Raw genomic sequence first — 14,249 nt, 5'->3', positions numbered from 1 at the left:
TGGGCTGGAAGTGGGTCGTGGACGGCGGAGGTGAAGGGGGGCGGGCCGGGGCGCCCCGCCGGGGCTGGGGCCGGGACGCCGCGGACCGACGGCGTTTGGTGGGTCTTCAAGCTGCTAGGATAGGTTGAACGACTAGCATGGAGTGCTGTGTTTCAAATAAATTTATATCCTGGTAGTGAGAGGCCTAAGCAAACTGAAACTTAACCAGCTTGTTCCACTTCTGTACAATTGCTTGGCGCGCCCGTGTATTCCTGACCAATCATTGAGATACCCATACCCCCAGTTGTGGTTTGACCTAAAGGTGGGAACCAATCGAAGGCTGCTAAGTGTTCAAATTTAAATATCAACCAATTGCAGCTCTGTAACTGTGAAAAATCCCTGATTTCCCCATGACTTGTTTGTACCTGTCTATAAAAGGGCTGTAAAAATCTCACTCGGGGCCTCTTAGCGTCACCGGCAACGAGTGCGGCGGAGGACTGGGTTCGAGCCTGCAATAAACGACCCTTGCCACTTGGCTTTGGCTCTGGACTCTGGTGGTTCGTTTTTTGGGGTCTCTTGGACTCTGGGCGTTACAGTAGGATTAATAAAATACAAGTTAATTTGAAAGCCAAACTCGTAGTATTTTCCCTTCAGCATTTAATAAATGCCCCTTCCATCCGAACACCACGTTTATCATGTATGAAATTTTATATATACGCTATTACGTTTCTTCGTTCTTTTGCGTTGATCCGTTTGTTCCTTTGCTACGGCGTTTTTATTGGGTAATTCTATTTCAATTTTAATCTGTTAGGGCAAACCGATTTTCATCTATATTTCATGGCCCATTCTGACAGGTGTATTTTTCCAAAGAATTTCAGATTAAACACCATCGTTTTCCTGTTGCCCCTTTTCCCCAAAACACAATGTTGTTGGGAGTCTGATTGAAATTACATTATTTTTTTACACTTAAAAAAATTTGTGATTTGTGAATCGTATTACCCTTTTCTAAAGGGTACTGGGGGGGGAGGGGCCTGGCTGGCCCATGGGTGGAGCACGTGACTCTCCATCTCCCAGTGGTGAGTTCAAGCCCCTCCTTGATCTGATCGCGGAGCCTACTTAAAAATTAAATAAAAACAGGGGCGCCTGGGTGGCGCAGTCGGTTAAGCGTCCGACTTCAGCCAGGTCACGATCTCGCGGTCCGTGAGCTCGAGCCCCGCGTCAGGCTCTGGGCTGATGGCTCGGAGACTGGAGCCTGTTTCCGATTCTGTGTCTCCCTCTCTCTCTGCCCCTCCCCCGTTCATGCTCTGCCACTCTCTGTCCCAAAAATAAATAAAAAACGTTGAAAAAAAATTAAAAATAAAAGGGTACTCTATGCACTCAATTCACAGAGTTGTGCAACCATCACCACTATCTCATTCCAGACCATTTTCATCACCCCAAAAGAAACCCTGCACCCATTATCAGACACGTCCCATTTTCCCTTGCTAAGGCAACCACCAATCTACTTTCTGTCTCTCTGGAATTGCCTATTCTGAACATTTCACACAATGGAACCATAGAATATGTGACCTTTAGTGTCTGACTTCTTTCACTTAGCATCTTGTTTTCAAGGTTCGTTCATGTGGTAGCGTGTGTCAGTGCCTCATTCCTTATTACGGCCAAATAATATTCCATTGTATGGATAGGCCAGTTTATCCATTCATTTAGATGGATAATCACCACTTCTGTCTTAACTTGGAATTTTTTCTTTTTACATTTTATTTATTTTTGAGAGAGAGAGAGAGAGAGAGAGAGAGAGAGAGAGAGAGAGACAGTGTGAGTGGGGGAGGGGCAGAGAGAGAAGGAGACACAATCCGAAGCAGGCTGCAGGCTCCGAGCTGTCGGCACAGAGCCCGACGCGACTCGGGGCTTGAACTCACGAACCACATGATTATGACCTGAGCCGGCTGAGTCACCCAGGTGCCCCCGACCCCTTCCTGTGTCCAGGGCAGGTAGATCAGCCCAAACTTGGAAGATGCCAAACTGGATTTCGCAGTCTGGGCCCGGTCCTCCCCCGCAGCAGGAAGGAGGAAAGAATGATGGTGGCCTAGCACCAGTTCTCCAGCACGTGCACCCCTGGCCTTTGGGGCACCACCTTCTACCTCCGACACTTGGAGTAATTTCTCCAAACAAAAGGATTTCCAATTGAGGAATTCTTCCAGCACTTCTAAAAGTAGCTTTGTAATTTTTGTCACCTTCTTACGAGGGAAATCCATCAAGAAAGAGAAGAATGGAGCAGCTGTTCAAAAGGAGGTGGTTTGGGGCACCTGGGTGGCTCAGCGGGTTGAGCATCTGACTCTTGGCTTTGGCTTAGGTCATGATCTCATGATTTGTGGGTTCGAGCCCTGCCTCAGGCTCTGTGCTGACAGTGCAGAGCCTGCTTGGGATTCTCTCTCTCTCTCTCTCTCTCTCTCTCTCTCTCTGCCCTTCTGCTCACTCACTCGCTCTCACTTTCTCAAAATAAATTTTAAAAAATAAAAAATAATAAAAGGTTGTTTAAAAAAAAAAAAAAGACGAGGCGGCTTGTAGAGCCCCAGATCTAGCCTCGGTGAGGCCTGCCTGTACTTAGTGCTGTGTCCTTGACCGCTGAGAGGTTTCCCCCAGTGTAGCTTAAAGTACTACAGGGTCCCCTCGCCGCTGTGCACCTGAGCTGGCCTCAGGGAGCCTCTGGCTCACGCCCCGCCAGAAAGGATGTGGGTAAATCGCCCCTCGGTGGGACTGTGGAGCCGTCGGGAGTGGGTGAGCCCTTCCCACTGCGAAGTCAGCTGCGACAAGGGCCAGCTGGGAGACCGGGTCGGGCTCTGGAGGTCCCCTTAGCAAAATAGGAGGTTAGTAAAGTGTATTGATGATTCCTTAGAGCCTCAGGGAAAGCACAGTCCCAAAAGAGATCAACATTTTGTCCTCTGCTGAAAAGGCACAGGGAGAAAAAGTGCACTTATGTAATCCCGTTAGAGAAAACTCTTTATTCCTGTCTTCTGAAAGTACTTACGGTCAGATCCAGGGAAATTAATCCTTTTCTCGTCAAATTCTAGTCCACACCGAATTCCTTGCCATACTAAGTATTTGTGACTGAAGCTAATGCACTGATTGGCCACAACGAGGCTCCTGACCACCGAGTGTGGATTTCTGGGGGAGCCCGAGGAAGCAGGGAAACCCCTGACATCTCGGCTAATCACACACACCTCAGTGCAGCACTGCCCCACCAGATCGTGACCTTTCCCAGGGTTACAACCAGTGGGCTTGGAGGTGATCCGTAATCTATAACGGTCCTTCTCAGATGCAGGTCTCCTCAGAGTCCTGAGCAGCAGAGCGGGGGATGGGCAAAATTCTGGCGTGCGTTCCTGCTGGGCAACAAAGTCTTACAGGATTAAATGTCCTAGAGAAATAACACCTATCAGGAAAAGGCTATGGCTTTAACATCCTCACAACCACCGTTTGGCAGCTATTTTAGTGATAAGTGATGCAGGCAGGAATCAGCAATGGATCCTAAAGATAGTGGGTCAAAGAGGAGTAACGGGACAGTCACATGGTCGCAGAGCAGCTCCTCACAAGACATTTATTTATTAGTTACAAAAGGAAGAACTCGGGGGCACCTGGGTGGCTCAGTCCGTCAAGCATCCCAGTCTTGGTCTCGCCTCAGATCCTGATGTTCCGGTTCGCGAGTTCGAGCCCCGCACTGGGCTCTGTACTGACAGCTCGGAGCCTGGAGCTTGCCTAGAACTCTCTGTCTCCCTCTCTCTCTGCCCTTCCCCTGCTCTCTCTCTCTCCCTTTCTCTTTCTCTCTTTCTCTCAAAATAAATAAATAAACTTTAAAAAAGGGTAGGGGGAGAATGGTACCTTCCTAGTGGAGAAACCTCACAGATACCACCTTAACTCGGTGATGGAAGATGTTAACTTCCGTCACCAGCGACAGGTGGCACGCACCTCCTGAGGGATACTCTTAAATGAACACAGTGCCAAAAATGTTATAGCCCGAGTCCAAGCATAAGGAAATAGTAGACAAACCCAAGTTGAGAAACGTTATACAACTAAACTTTACTCCTTAAAAATACATGAGCCTAATCGTGGGAAATATCAGACAAACCGAAACCAAGGGATGTTACACAAATAACTTTGACTCTTTAAAAATATGTAACATTTAAAAATGTCATGAAATACAAAACCTAAGGAACTGTTCCCGATTCAAGGCGACTGCAAGGAGATGAGAACTGAATGTTACTCACGTCTGAGATTTCTTTTGTTATAAAAGATGTTACAGGGGACATTTAGCAGCATCTCAGTGAGGTTTCTAGACTAGATAATATTGTAGCATTGTTACTTTGTTGATTTTGATCATCCTACTGAGGTTACATAAGAATACTCTTGTTTTTAAAGAACATTCTTGGTTTAGTGGGGGGGGGGGCACTTGGGTGGCTTAGCTGGTTAGGCTTACAACTCTTGATCTTGGCTTGGGTCACAATCTCACCCGCATCAGGCTCTGCGCTGGCAGAGTGCACTCTCTCTCAATAAATAAACTTTTTTTAAAAGCTTTTTTTTTTAATTTTCCGAAGTTTATTTATTTATGAGAGAGAGAGAGAGAGAGAGAGACAAGGTGTGAGCGGGGGAGGGGCAGAGAGAGAGGGAGAGAGAGAGAATCCCAAGCAGGCTCTGCACCATCAGCATGAAGCCCGATGCAGGACTTGAACTCACAAAGCCATGAGATCATGACCTGAGTGGAAGTCAGACATGCTCAACCGACTGAGCCACCCGGGCGCCCCTTAAAAATGGTTTGTTTTTTTTTTAATTTTAACGTCTATTTATGAGAGAGAGAGAGACAAGGTGCAAGCCCGGGAGGGGCAGAGAGAGAGGGAGACCCAGAATCCGAAGCAGGCTCCAGGCTCTGAGCTGTCGGCACAGAGCCCGACGCGGGGCTCAACCCATGAACCGCGAGGTCGTGACCTGAGCCAAAGTCCGAGGCTCAACCCACTGAGCCACCCAGGTGCCCCTAAAATTTTTTTGTTTTTTTTAATAAGGAAAGAGAAGACAGTCTTTCCCGAGGATTTTTGGACCCAGAGAACTGTGGTTGTGAAAGGCTGTCACTTGTGCTGTGTCAGGGCGCAGGGGACTGCGTTGGGCTGTGACCAGGCAGAGGAACTGGTCCGTGCAGAGATGCGGCAGCAGGAACCACATGAAAAGTGAAAGAATAAACATTGCTTCCTGAGGGCCCTGGCGTCTTCCCGTTATTTCCCCTGAGTCCAGTCGGGTCCGCTCCAACTCTAAAATCGCACCTCTGGACCTACTCTTTCTTTTTTATTTTAACTGGGCTCCACGAGGAGCACGGGGCTCGAACTCACTACCCTGAGGTTAAGTGCCGCATGCTGTACCCTGAGCCCGCTGGGCGCCCCTGGCTCTACTCTTCCGTGCTGCCTGCTGCAGCAAAGGAAGGAAAGCGGAGGTGAGGACCGGTGGGGCAAGGGTGAGGGTTTTCAAGCATCCTGGCCTAACCAACATCATCCTTCCCCTTGAACGTGTTTCATCACTGGAGGCAGCTCAGGGTAGTCTCTGTTCTTTGCAGTAAAGGAGGCCTGCGGAAAACCCCGGAGGAAGGGAGTGACCCATGGGGCGGATCTGAGGGGGGGGTGCAGGTACTCAGAGCCCCTGGGCAGCCCAGGGGGGACACGAGGGCGAGCCTCGCCCAGAGCAAGTGGAGTCTGCACCGTGAGGAGGAACACACTGCAAAGCCTGGAGGCTGCGCGGGCAGGACCTGGCGGCGGGGTGGGCGGGGCGGGCGGGGCAGTGGTGCTAAGGGAACAGTGGAGATGCTGGGGAGGGACCGCAGCCCCGGCCTGGCGGCCACCAGGACTCTTTCCTCCGTGCTGTCCTTGCGCACAAGGACGCACCCTGCTTCGGTGTTGGCTGGCACCCCGAGTGGCACTTACCACTATTGGCTTCCCATTCACCTGATGCGTAAGCAGCTCATCCATTTGACTTGTTGTCCGCGTGAAGCTACGTCAAATGAAGTGTCCGTGAACGTTGGTGTACAAGTCTTCATGTGAACGGATACCCTGATTTCTCAGCGTAAGTGCCTGGGAGCGAGATGCCTAGGACATATGAAGCATATATTTAACTTTTTAAGAAAACACCGACTTGGTTTGGGCTCGAACTCACGAACCACAAGATCGTGACCCGAGCCGAAGTGGGACACTCAACCAACTGAGCCACCCAGACGCCCCAAGAAACCCTTGAGTTGTTTTGCGAAGTGATTATATCATTTTACGTTCCCGCCACTTCCTTGCTAGCACTTGCTGTGGGCAGTTTTTCATCTTAGACATCCTCCGAGGGATGCGTTATAGCTCATCGTGGTTTGAGTTTGCATTTCCCTAATGGCCGATGCTGTCCAGCAGCTTCTCAGTGCCTCTTTGGTATCCCCACATCATCTTTGATGAAGTGTCTGCTCAAATCCTTTGCCCATTTGAAAAATAAAGTTGTTTTCTTATTATTGAAATTTGTTAATGTTAATTTTTTTATCTGTGAGAGAAAGGGGGGAAGGGGAGAGGCAGAGAGAAATGGGGACAGGGACCTGAAGCAGGCTCTGTGCTGACAGCACAAACCATGAGATCACGACCTGAGCCAAAGTCAGCCGCTTAACCTACTAAGCCACCCGGGCTTAGCCCCAAGAGCTCTTTAGGTATTCTAGATACATCCTTTATCAGATCTCTGGTCTGCAAATGTTTTCTTTCAGTCTGTGGCTTGGCTTTTCATTTTCTTCACAGTGTTCCTCAAAGAGCAGAAGTTCTTAATTTCGATGAAGTCCAATTTATCAGTTTTTGCTTTTGTAGATAATGTTTTTGATGTATCTTAGAAATCTTTGCCCGACCTAAGGCCACAAATTTTCTCCTTTGTTTTCTGGTAGAAGTTTTGGGGTTTTAGGTTTTACATTTGGATCTATGATCCTCTGAGTTCATTTTCGTGCGTGGTGTGAGGTAGGGATTGGAGGTCTCTTGTGCACACTCTTTTTTTTTTTAATGTGGATATTCAACCATTTGTTGAAAAGACTGTGCATTCTTCAATGACTTTTCTTTGCACCTTTGTCAAAATCCAACTGGCCATAAGCGTGTGGGTCTATTTCAGGACTCTGGGTTCTGCCGCACTGATGTTTGTCCTTTTGCCGGTACCACACCGTCTTGACTACTGTTGCTATAGTTTGAGTAGACCAACTTTACCTTTTTGCAAAACTGTTTTGGCGATTCTACAAAATCGTTTGGCTCTTTGTGTTTCCATATGAATTTCAGAATCTGCTTGTCAATTTCTATTTTTAAAAAGGCCTGCTAGAGTTTTTATTAGAATTGCATTAAATCTACATACCAATTATAAGGAGAAGTGATATCTCGCTGAGTCTTGCAGCACATGAACTCATTTATACCGCTCCATTTATTTAGGTCTTCCTTCCTTCCTTCCTTCCTTCCTTCCTTCCTTCCTTCCTTCCTTTTCCTTAAGTAATCTCTGCACCCAAAGTGGGGCTCAAACTCATGACTCATGATCAAGAGTCAACTGCTCTACCAACTGAGCCAGCCAGACACCCCTATTTAGGTCTTCTTTAATTTCTCATGGCAGCATTTCGTAGTTTTCAGTGTACCAGGATTGCACGTCTTTAGTCAAATTTATCCCTAAGATTTTTATTTTTATTTTTGATGCTCTGCCAGTTTCATTTTAATGTGGACAATGAAAGACAGATCTCTATCTCTGCCTTTGCAATTTTTCTGTAAGTCTAAGACTATTCCCAAATATAAAGTTGAGAGAGAGAGATTGATCTGGAACTTGCCCACGAACCTTGAAGCTTCCCGTGCCCCTTACTGAAACTGCAGTGAGTCTCTGCAGACGTGGGGAGGTGTGGCAAGGTGGTTGGCGGGGGGTGACATGAGGGGGGGGTTCTGGGTTAGGGTCAGGTGTCCTGCTCCTACCATCTGTCATCCCCGGAGCATCTGGAACATCTGTCTCTACCACAAGTGCAAATGCAAAGCTCCCTTCTCCTGCTCTGGGGGCCTGGGCGGTGGGGAGTAGTTCTGTCCCTCCTGCCGCCCGTTCCCCTTTACCAAGATTTGGGAGTGCACGCGCAGGGGTGTGGGGCTGGAGAGACGTGTGGGCTAAAGCTGGTGACTGAGGGGCAGGCCCAGTCCCTAGAAGTCCTTCTTATGTAAGGCAGATGCCATAATCTACCACTGCATGTCGTGGGACTCCAACTGAGATAGAAAACCGGCTGGTAAAGCCTGACTTCAGAGGATAATAGGAACGCGAGGAATAACGAAATCCTTTCATGGGATCCGGGTCCTCCCGTCTCCCAGCGGTTGTGTACAAAGACCGTCTGGAGAGGAGTTGGCTATTGTCCATCCATCCACATCCTGGTGCTGTCTCCCTTGAAGACTACGAGTGTCCCAAGGGCAGGGCCTGGCGCTTGGGGCCCTTCAGAAGGGGGTAGAGATTATAGGGGGAAAGAAATGCCTAAAGGGTTTCATGATGTCTTGGAGAGCGCTAGATTCTAGAAGTCAAGAGACTTTCATCTCACGTCCTGAGTCTGCCACGACTTCTCTGGTGGCCTTGGGCAACTCACTTTCTCTCCTTACTGTTTTTTAAATGTTTATTTATTTTGTGAGGTACCTGGTGGCTCAGTCGGTTGAGCATCCGACTTCGACTCAGGTCAGCATCTCGCGGTTTGTGAGTTCAAGCCTCGCATCGGGCTCTGTGCTGACAGCTCAGAGCCCGGAGCCTGATTCGGATTCTGTGTCTCCCTCTCTCTGCCCCTCACCCACTCACACTCTGTGTGTGTGTCTCTCTCTCAAAACTAAGTAAACACTAAAAAAAACAATGTTTCTTTATTTTGAGAAAGAGAGAGTGAGAGCGGGGAAGGGAAGAGAAAGACAGGGAGAGAGAATCCCAAGCAGGCCTCTGTCAGCGCAGAGCCTGACTCGGGGCTCAGACTCAGGAACGGTGAGATCAGGACCTAAGCCGAGATCAAGAGTCGGATGCTTAACTGACTTTCTCTCCTTATTAAAAGAGAAGTTGAATTAGATGATCTTAGCGATCCCAACCATCTCAGAAAATATATGAGAAGACCATATATTTCTTTTTTTTGTCTCTGCATCTAGCACAGGGCCTGACACATAATAAGGGTTCAAGAAATGCTGTGGACAGTGAATGAATGAATGAATGAATGAACACATGAACTAACAAAATAAAAAAAAGGATCCAAAGTGAAGTTCTTAGATGAGCCAGCTGGTGGCATCACCTCTCTTTGTGACCACGGGTGCTGCTATTGTCAGAACAAGGAAAGGACTGATTAGAAATGAATAAAGGACAAACGATCAGAGGACCAGATATTTCAGGGACGCCTGGGTGGCTCAGTCGGTTAAGCCTCAGACTTCGGTTCAGGTCATGATCTCGCGGTTCATGAGTTTGAACCCCACGTGGGGCTCTGTGCTGACGGCGTGGAGCCTGCTTGGGATCCTCGGTCTCCCTCTCTCTCTGTCCCTCCCCTGTTCTCGCAGTCTCTCTCTCAAAAAGAAATAAAATCTTAAAAATAACAAAAATATTTTTAAAAATGGGTAGCAGAACCCTGGAATTCTGACCCACTTCTGTTCTCCATCAAAGAGAAAAGGAAGTCCAATGCACTGACCAGTTCACGGCCAGTCATCGTGCTGCTGGGTGGCTGGAAGAATAAACATGGCCCTGACACAGAGAGGGACTGGCACAGAGGCACCCAGGAACAGTCCCTAAGGCCAGCAGGTGGCCTGTGGGCTCACCTGAACTTGGGCTCAGTCTGTCCCTTCTACCATCCACTCCATACCCACCCCTTGCTGAATGACCCAAACATGCTGGCACCCAGTCTGGGTCTCTCCTGGAGGTTCATCACACCCACTGCTGGTTGGTGTTCCAGAAGGGCCCTTCTCCTCCCCAGCACTCCAAGGGAATTGGAGTTCAAGCATCTTAATTAGCTGGCAGAGGGCAGGAAGGTGTTGAATGTTTTGGAACGCCTGAAAGAAAGCCCTCTCTTATCTACCCACCTCCCACCTTCTCTTTTTCCCCATCACAGCACATTTTGCAAAGGATACGGGTATGGGCGCAAAAGGGGAAGACCCAGTGAGGCATTTTTACCAGTTAGGACTGAGATCATGGGGAGACAGGATGAGGTGTGGGTGTGGGTGTATCTCAGGACCCACGCGTCTCTGACATGGGCTCGGGGATTGGAGGAGGGGGTGGGGGTCCCGCTGGCCTCTGACTCCACAGACTAGAGCAGGAAAGGGTGAAAAACGGCAGGGGGTGACAGGCTGGCAGGACAGCTTCAGACTCAGGAGCAGCACTGAGGGCGGGCCACTCAGGTCCCTACAGGCTGTGCTCCGGGAGGGGGCGATGAACAGGAAGCTGTGACTCCCCCACTTTCTCTCCCAGCCCTTAGCCTCAAGGTCACTTGCTGCAATGAATTCCGACCCGTGTTTCAGTTGGCGCTCTTCCCTGGGCATGGTGACAACAGATAGCTGTGCTGTACCCCGCTCCTTTCCAGCAGAACACCTCAAATTTTCCTTTGAAATAATAATCATTCACACAAAGAGCTATCTACAAAGTGCTTCCTGACATGCTTTATCTCGTTGAATCACGCCAGTCCTGTGGAGCGGAACCTTCTGTCTGAAAATGCTAACAAGGAAACGGAGGCTCAGGAGAGTGAAGTAACTTACCCCAAGTCACACAGCCAGTGAGGAGCAGACCTGGAACTCCAGAACCATCCGGATTCCGTACCCTCGTGCCCACCCCACCCCTGCCCCCAGGCCCCAAGACAGCTCTTTCTGCAGAGAAGGGGGTCCCCGGGCCAGTTCAGGAAAGGAGGGGGCTCCAAGTTTGGCTCCTGTCATCCCTCAGACGGAGTACCCCTGGCCCTCGCCCTGCGCGGAGGCTTGGGTCTGCCCTCCCCAGTGGCTGACTCCCCCTTGTCCCCCCTCCTCTCTACCCGGTAGAGCCCTTACCGCTCACAGGTGCACATCGGCCCGCGCACCTCCCGGGGCGGGCGGGCGGCCGGCGCTCCCATCCGGTGGCCCCTCCAAGACCGGCGGAGGGTGGGGCGCAGCCTGTCCCTTCCCCCCTCCCGGCGGGGGCGTGGCGGGGGCGTGGCTCGCGGCCGCTCAGGCCCTGAGGGAGGCGCCTGCACCCCAGCAGCTCGGCCCCGCTGCCCCGAGGCCAGTTCCTAGCCCTGAGGGTCACGGTCGGCCCGACCCATGGGTCTGTGGGGGCGGCCGGCTTGCAGGGAAACCTGGTGGTGCTGTGGGTGCTGGGAGCTGTGCCTGGCGAGCCCCCGGCCCCCTTCCGACGCTTTTGTCTTCAACTTGGCCCTGGCAGGCCTGGGGCCGCCCTCACTCTCCCCTTCTGGGCACCTGAGTCCGCCCTGGACTTCCGCCGGCCCGAAGTGCCCTCTGCAAGATGGCCCCGAAGGCCACTGTCCTCCACGTCTGCGCCAGCGTCCCCCTCACCCCCGGCGCATGGTGGCCGTGGCTGCCGGACCAGGCACCCGCCTCTCGCTTTCCTGGCCCTGCACGGCCACCCTGGCGGTGTGGATGGCGGCCGTCCCGGTGACGGTGCCCACGACTGTTTGGGGGCCGAGGGTGAGGTGTGGGGCACCCGTCTGTCTGCTGCACTGCCACGGCAGGTACTGGCCGGGGGTGCTGGCTTTCGTGGTCCCCGGGTCCCCTGGCTACCACCTGCTGCTGCTGTCGCTGGGCAACGGCAGAGTGGCAGGGGCGTGGCCCACTGTGTCCCTACCCTGGAGGCCTCTTTCTTCCTCTGCCGCTTCCCCAACCACCTGGACACTCTCATGGAGTGCTGGTGACGTCTGATCTGGTGCTCTGGGATAGCATCTGTCTACGCCATCCGTACCCCCGTCTTCCCTGTCACCACACGGCAACGGCTGCCTGAACCCCGTGCCGTCCTGAGGCAGGAGCCTGATGGGCCCTGGAAGATGCCTTCAGGGATCTGTGAGCAAGGCTGTGACCCTAGGGCCCGGGCCGGCTGGAACTGGGGGCCCTAAAGACCGCAGGCAGGTGGTCGGTGGAGAGCACTCTGCCAGGAGAGAGGTCCTTCTACCATGGCCACCAACTTGGACAAAGGGACACCTGGGGGAAGGGTGCTGAACACTCTACCCTCCTTTTCTGGGCTCTGCCAGGGGCAGAACCCTGCACCCTAGGGAGAGCTGGCGTGGGCTGCGGCACCCTCTGGGAGTCTCTGATCTCTTCTGGGTGTGGTGGAATGTGGGGTCACGTGGGGGAGCTTAGGTCTTTGCTCACCTGGAGGTATGGGTAGGACAAGGAGAAGGAGGAAGGTTGAATAACCTGTATCATCCACGACTGTCTGGACGCGTCCACCTCTGGCTCAGTTGCCCCGTTTCTGCCTTTTGTGAGCATTCTCAGGAAAATTCCCAAGGGTCCTAGACTAAGGGGTCAGAGGTCAACACACCAGCACCTGTTTCCCTCTGTCTGCCCTCCCCGACACCCCTACCCTCACCCCAAATAGGGTGTACCCTTGCTCTCTGGTGCCAGAGCCAACAGTGCCCTCCCCCTGGCCATCTCCACCGTACAGCATCCCAGTGGTGCCCAGAGAAACCTGGGGCCTGCAGACCTCAGCTGAGAAAGCGGAGTCCTCGGGCAGGGGGATGCCCTGCGTGAGTCCTGCTGGTCTCTGGCATCAGCCCAGGCCCAAGTGTAAACACCCTGAGTGTCCATCCTTAAGCCAGGATTTGGAGGGAGAAGTGGGGAGAAGGCAAGGATGTGGGTGGGGCATAGGGAGGAGAGAGATGGCGGAGGGATTGGGAGAAGAGGGGGCTGCAGGTACGCCCAGAGAAATGGGAGCCAGAGTCAGAGGCTCACGAGGGGGTCCCTCCCTCCTGTCCCAAGTGTGCAGCTCAGAGGATCAAAGCACCCAGAATCACATCCTAGCTCTGACGCTGAGCAGCGGAGGGACCTCGGGAAGTGACTTGTCTCTACTGGTTTTCTCATCTGTAAAGTGGGGTGGTGAGGATTCAACGGTACCTGAAGTCGTGTGTTGGCTATTGTTCTTACACTTCATGTAAAATGGAATCAGAGAGAAGGAAGAGGAGGAAAAGAAGGAACAGGTGGCAGCAGGGAGACAGGGAGCCACGCCCAGAGATGGCTGGTTTGGGATAACGTTTACATGCCCTGGAGTGAAATGGAAGTTTTACATGAAGAACTGAGAGAGCTGCCTGGCTGGCTCAGTTGGAAGAGCCCAGGACTCTTGATCTCAGGGTCGTGAGTTCAAGCTCCGTGGTGAGTATAGAGCAACAGAAAAATAGAGATCGGAAAAAAAAAAAAAAAAAAAAGAACTGAGTGAAGGATTGGCCCCTGGTTTCCATATCCATGGAGACCCAGCAGTGATACGGGAGAGCACTCTGGTCTCCCAAGGACCCAGAGCGACAGCAGGACATTAAGCCATGTTAACGACATTTAATTAGCTGCTTGCTGTTTAGTTTCCTCCTTTTGATGTTTAAACTGGTTCACGTCTGTCAGGATAGGAAATCCTGTTCCCAGTCAATTCAGGATGGAAAATCCTCCCCTCTCGCCACCCCTGCAGCTCCTCTGATGGCTTTGCTGGGATATTGGCTCCCAGGGGGCATCTGTGCTAACGGGGCCTGGAGGTAAATACTGAGTTTATTATTCTCTTTAGTTTTGGTTTTGTTTTTTTTTTTAGAGAGCATGCACCTTGCCGAATTCTTTTTCTTTTAATGGTTGTTTTTAAGAGAGAGAGAAAGAATGCGAATGGAGGAGGGGTGCAAAGAGGGGGGAGACACAGAATCTAAAATAGGTTCCAGGCTCTGAGCCATCAGTACAGAGCCGGACGCAGGGCCTGAACCCAGGAACCACGAGATCATGACCTGAGCCAAAGCTGGACGGTAAGCCGACTGCACCACCCAGGTGCCCTGGTAAATACTGAATTAAACAGGCCCAAGTCGGAGATGAGGGACCATGTGCATCTAACCTTGGAGAGGAGAGGGGTGGGAAAGGCAGGGGAGGGGCAGTGAGGAGGGCCCGCTCGTCAGTTGGGCACTCCATGCAGTGGAAGGCAGGCACTGGTGAGAAGCTGGGCCCTGGCTCCCTGCGGTAAGCGGCCAGAGAGCTTTGAACCTGCCGTGGGGAGGACAGACGCTGACTGTGTTCCAGAAGAAGGGCTTAGGGAGGGCACCGCGGGCAGAACCCGGAAGG

At 51.7% G+C, this 14,249-nt stretch overlaps 1 protein-coding gene across 1 annotated transcript; it reads left to right on the top strand.

The window, feature by feature from the left end:
* Positions 1-11,176: 11,176 nt before the first annotated feature.
* Positions 11,177-13,811, top strand: RXFP4 (relaxin family peptide/INSL5 receptor 4; the record flags this gene model as incomplete). The annotated part of the gene is given in 5 exon segments (XM_045048941.1): positions 11,177-11,316; positions 11,318-11,385; positions 11,388-11,441; positions 11,444-11,515; positions 11,518-13,811. Coding segments are annotated over 5 exon segments (690 nt in total), but the record flags the coding sequence as incomplete, so codon positions are not given.
* Positions 13,812-14,249: the final 438 nt, after the last annotated feature.

Source organism: Felis catus, chromosome F1 (assembly GCF_018350175.1).
Source record: "Felis catus isolate Fca126 chromosome F1, F.catus_Fca126_mat1.0, whole genome shotgun sequence".
NCBI classification, from domain to species: domain Eukaryota; kingdom Metazoa; phylum Chordata; class Mammalia; order Carnivora; family Felidae; genus Felis; species Felis catus.
Note: the sequence above shows the minus strand (reverse complement) of the source record. Positions and strands in the feature narration are given on the sequence as shown.